This window comes from Photinus pyralis, unplaced genomic scaffold, assembly GCF_008802855.1.
Source record: "Photinus pyralis isolate 1611_PpyrPB1 unplaced genomic scaffold, Ppyr1.3 Ppyr1.4_LG5, whole genome shotgun sequence".
Taxonomy (NCBI): domain Eukaryota; kingdom Metazoa; phylum Arthropoda; class Insecta; order Coleoptera; family Lampyridae; genus Photinus; species Photinus pyralis.
Window position 1 is genome coordinate 29,396,946 of NW_022170596.1, and position 5,698 is coordinate 29,402,643.

The 5,698-nt window shown below is 36.6% G+C and overlaps 1 protein-coding gene across 1 annotated transcript; it reads right to left on the reverse strand.

The window, feature by feature from the left end:
• Window positions 1-3,304: 3,304 nt before the first annotated feature.
• LOC116172664 (facilitated trehalose transporter Tret1-like) lies at window positions 3,305-5,174 on the reverse strand (the record flags this gene model as incomplete). Its single annotated transcript, XM_031489911.1, is given in 3 exon segments — window positions 3,305-4,706; window positions 4,753-4,955; window positions 5,006-5,174. Coding segments are annotated over 3 exon segments (1,539 nt in total), but the record flags the coding sequence as incomplete, so codon positions are not given.
• Between the last annotated feature and the right edge of the window lie 524 nt (window positions 5,175-5,698).

Sequence of the window (5,698 nt, forward strand, 5' to 3'; positions counted from 1 at the left end):
GGGGACGTTGTATTACTTTTTCCAATTGATTATTCTTTACAAGCATGTTGGCAGACGGCTAAACGTAAGCGGAGTGTAATTAATAAATTTCACGTTGGTTTAATTGCAAACTTTTAAGAGTAATCATATTTTGGCAATTTAATTTATTGATTGTGGAACACACGAATTGGTTTTGGACCGAGTTTCTTCAATTTTTCTTTCATGTTGGAGGCTTTAAATTGGATTTATTAAATGCAAGTGACTGCCATTTGCTAAATCAAGTTTAAACTAAGTCAATCGCGACCGTAATATTATTTTCGAGACAACCCTCTTATTAATTGGAAGACATATGATTTCTTTTGTGTCATAAGATCGTTTACTAGCCTAGGGGAAATTCATAGGGTTGGTGAACTTTGTCCCAACTCCCAAGTTTTTGAAATTTGGATGGGCATGGTCTTGATATGGTTTAGGAAACCATCGCAAGCAACTTGTGCGCGACCTTTTCTATCATGTCACATGATACAAAAGGTTAAACTACAAAGGGTGAAACTATGCAGAAAAAAATTGGGAACGCTCTTGTAGCCCCCAGTTTAAAAGAGAAAGCATCCGTTTTTTTGCTTGTTTATTTAATTAATCAATTACTATGAAACCTACGGTGATCGGGTTTGTCATATAGTTTTGTTATCAAAAGAAGTTACTGAATACGGATTTTCCAAAAGATCGGATGAATTTTACTTGCTAATAACAAACTGTTAATTTTAGAGATTAATTTTCTGCATTTTGTCATAAAAAGCAATAAGAGTTGAAAATGAGCGTTCCGCAGCAACTGTATCTTATAGAAAATTTTATTCTAAACAAGTTCATTTCTATTCATTCTTTCCCTCAGAGCAGTAGTTAACGAGATATTCGAAGTCAAATGCGAAAAAACACGACATTTTCTTCGTGTTTTTGTTAATAACAATATGTTCCGGCCGTTTCCGGCCAGGGGGACTATGATTTTCGGATTCAGCGGATTTTTTTACATCGGATACGCTTGGTCAGGGGCGTACCGAGGCCTCAGGGGGCCCTGGGCTAATATTTGTAGGGGACCCCTTACTTAATGAATTTCGGGTTATCGAAAAACATCTGCATTTCAATTTTATAATTTCTTCAGAAAATTATTATTAAAATTACAGGTCTAAGGCAAACGCACTAAGTATAAATACAATGAAAAATATTGAAATACAGCACAGATTACACAGAAACAGTGAACCTCGATCTGTACACAGCGGCAGGCGAAAAACCCTTGATTTTTTTACCCATTTTTATTACAAAACAAGTTTCCAGTGGTACTAATTGCAACAATTATATTTTTATTTATAAATTATAAAGACAAACAAATAATAAATCAAATAAAATAAAAATTATAAGATAGAAACAAAACAAAAGAAAACAATAAAATAGAAAAAAAACAAAAAGAAAAAAGAGAATAAAAAAATAAATTAAATACAAAAAAATATGGCGCCCAAGTTTATTAAATAATAAAACGTCAGTGGTGTTTATTAGCATTAAGTAATAATGCAAGCAAATTTTCAAGTTCAACAAATGAGATAACGAATGTTGGTTGGGGAAAATGTTGAACATTTAAATGTAGAACCTCGTCTGATACACGCTCCAATTACTCGTACCTTGGGGTGGGTAGCGTACAATATTGCCTGCACGGTCATTCCATGAAATAGAATAATAGAGTTTTTTCTCTGTTTTAAACGAATTTTTTGAAAGAAATTTCCTTTATGTGATGGTTTTGTCCGTCCGTCTGTTCCTCGTCTAACTCGAGAATCAAAAGAAACAGAGGGCAAACCTTCCCCAATCAACTCCCACGAGTTCAAGGATCAGTGCTTTTGAATATGAGTCGCAATAAAAATTGCGTTTCCGAATGCGAGCTAAGTATCAAAAAAGTCCCTTACTGAAAACGTATACGATGCTTCGTATCTTGTTTTCCTTTTGGACCTCGGATTGCACGGAACGTCGGATTACCGTGTGGTCGGCATGGGGCCCCCGCGTCAAGCCCCTGCCTAAATCCGCCCCTGCTTGGTTTCGTTGAGTGAAGTGACAACATCCAGCCCAAACCGTAATTTGACTGGACTACTAAGAAAATCGATTTTTGACAAATCATTCTTTCGTTCAATTTATAAGGAAGACTTTGCCTTTGCATTTTCACCGAAAATCGACTACCCCAAAATTGACCGGGAAAATACTTTTTTCCTATTAATTAAGGTTCGTAGATTCCAAAACATTGTTACAAGTTCACGTCAAGAGGCATATGTACTTCATTGTCTACACAGTTTTTCAGATCCACTCCTAGTAGGTACTTTATACGCTTTGTGGTGACACTCTTTTTCATATGGACATCGTAAGTCTTTTCGGATATACAAGCAACATAATGTCCAACTTGGCGTTTTTGTGTTACTCACAACAGTATTTATAGTATTTTCGAAACTCATTGTATTATTCTTCCGCAGCTTTGAGAACTTTAAACTCGACTTTAAACGTCTATTATTTAATCCATGACCTATTAGATCTGAAGCAAAACTGCAAAACGGAAATGGCATAGCATAGCATTCCTTACCCCTGTAAAAATATGTATGTATGTGCATTCGTCAATTATAAGGGACCAAAAACTATAAAACCCAGAGACTTGATAAAACCCTTTTTAGAAAGATACAATCGGGAAACCTGGCTCCCATTATTACATTTTCAAAACAAGAAAGGCGGCTCTTCCTCGCTCAATTTTTTGGAGTTGACCTTTTGTGCCATTCGCATCAAGAATTCCACCACCGTGGGTATAAGTATGAAGCTGACACGTGGATATCACCTAAAACAGAAAATCACATCTACAGACTTCAGCCGGTTTCGAACCCTCTCGAACCCTGCAAAGTTGCCTTAAGTTTTTTTAGAAAAAATATCGCCGTTCGGTCAGATCTTCTTGCATCATTTTGAAAATTGAAAATTTGAAAACTCTGCCCACCTATATGCCCGCCGAAGACCGGAGAATAGTGTGTCTTTTGTCACTTTCGATTCCTTACCGAACAAAAAAAATTAAGCCCATGTTTCTCCTATTACTCCCCCTCACGACATTGTCCACGTACCGAGGTTGATATGGGGTGCACTCCAGCGCGTGGAAGTTCCCCTTTTTCAACCGTTTTTCCCGGCAACTCGTTTTCCTGCGTACATAATATGCAACCCACTGCTGTCAGTACTTGAGAAACGATCCGCGTCTTCCACTTCACTTCTTTACCTGCCACGATAGAAAGCGGATAATAATTGAAACAATGATTTTTGGTATTTTTCATATAATTACACTATCACACTTAATAAAAAGTAATAATAATTTGTTTAACAATAATCACGCAAATAGAGAATTATGGCAAATTGGTTTTACCACAAACAAGGCCACGTTCTTCCAATTATCTAAGAGGTAGAAACTTACAATTAATTAGGTACACGGTAACTACTGTTTCTAAATGGGTTTTGCTCAAAATCACAGCATATGCAACAATAAATTAATAATTTGTAAGAGTTTAGAGCTTACTTACTGTATGCGATACATTAGCATTGGACTCGTTATATTCGAATAAAGTGTTATCGATTCCTTTTTTGAGAGGTTTCTTTTGGACTTTGTTGTCCAACTTAATTTTTTGGGCAAAGTGGTCGGCGATAGTCTCCAAAGACTTGCCTTCGGTTTCAGGTAGATAAAAATATAATACAAGAAAACCCACGATACACACAGCGCAATGTAGTGTGTACATACCAGGTATAGATATAAAAGAAGTGACTCGCAAAAATAAATTATTGGCTACAAAACTCAAAAGAGAAGAAACTGCACTGGAAAGGCCACAACCCACCGACCTAGTTTTGTAAGAATATACTTCCGACATTAGTATCCATGGCAAAGCGTGAACACCGCCATTATTCATAAAGCTCAGCAGGATTAAAAACGTTAATGGCACCCACTTGTAGTCTGATACATCTAAGTTGGTTGATACGCCACTGTCTTTTGTTAGATTGATTTGTAAAGCGCCAGAAAAGTGGGCATAGATTGCTATGATCATGTTACATATGCACATGCAGGAAATTGCGATAAAAAACAAACGACGCTTTCCTAGAAAACGTATGAGGAAAATACTTATCAAGGATCCTAGAAGTTGAACTGAACCCAAGCAGACGGTAGCATAATAAGAATTAATGGGCAACTTCATTGTTCCAAAAATTGCAATAGCATACGTCTGCAAGGTAGAAGCACCAGTAAATGAAGATATCATAAATGCGAATGACACTAACAGAAGAGGGTAGATAAAGGACTTTTTTAGGAAAGGTGTAAAGTACTCTTTAAATGATGACTGCTTTCTGGTCTGCTGATCCCTTTCTTCTGCGTAATGTCTGATAATGCTTCCAATTTCAAGTTCAATATTTTCAACTTTGGTCCACCCCCTTAACCAAGCCAAGCTCTTTTTTGCTTCCACAAGCTTGTTATTGGAGATCAACCAGTATGGACTTTCAGGTACAAGAAAAAACAAAAAAAATGTTACTAAAGGAAACGCACAACTAATTAACGCACAAATTCGCCACTTAAAAAACGTCCCAATTAAAAATTGGAGAAACGATCCCAGCATCACCGACATGGATCCCGAAATAGATAAAACTCCTCTTAAATGGGGTTGCGTCACCTCCGAAACGTACGTGTTGAACTAGAAACACATTGAAAGTATGCACGTGATTTGCTTAGATACTCACGGGCCCTTCAACAAGTCCGCTAAAAAATCCCATCACCATCAACACGATGTACAAGTGCCAAATTTTCGTTGAAAAGTAGTATCCAACCCAACACGATACGTAGGGAATAGTGACAAACTGCATGGACCTTTTCCGTCCAATTGGCTGCGTTACGAATCCGGAGCCTATACACCCCACTAACAGCGTGAGCATCGAAATGGAACCTAAAATTTACTGATTATCTACAAATATTCACACTAGTACTCGTTCGTACCTAACCAAGAGAGCTCACTTTCTCCTGCACCTTGAAATTCATCGTCATGCAGAACACCGCCGATTAGTACCGTGCGAAATCCAATACTCATGCCAAACGAAACCATTATTAGGTTCTTCACCATAATTGCCATTGTTTGGGATAGGGCTATTCGAATCATCTCTGCTACCTGTAAAAATCGTTTTAAGATATTGAAGCGGTGGTTTGTGCCAAAAACGGACATTATATGGATGTTATCAAGAGGAAAACTACCAAAAACAAAAGCAGCCTCCCTTTTGAATTGAAAATTGAAAAAACTGTTTTGTAGACCGTATATGAGATGATAAAAATGTATAACAATACAAAAGTAATTACAGCCGTAAAGGTGTGAGAACTAGGACACTGTTAAGCTATTTTTAAATGGAAATGTAAAAGGTTAATAGAAGTAATAAATTGGTTGTAATAACAAAAAAATAAGGGCACACATGGAAAAATCAGGTTATGAATATACTTTACTGCTAATTATATAAATTGTATGTATTTAAATAAAAAGAGAGTAACGTTAATTAGTAATTGGTGCTATTAAAAACGGCATGTTCAGTAAATACCCAAACATTTTATTTCTCAACTTACACATTATTAGATATAGATCATCCCCCTCTATCATCGGTCCTCCACTTTGCAAAAAGACACCTGATTTTGATAGTACTCTTC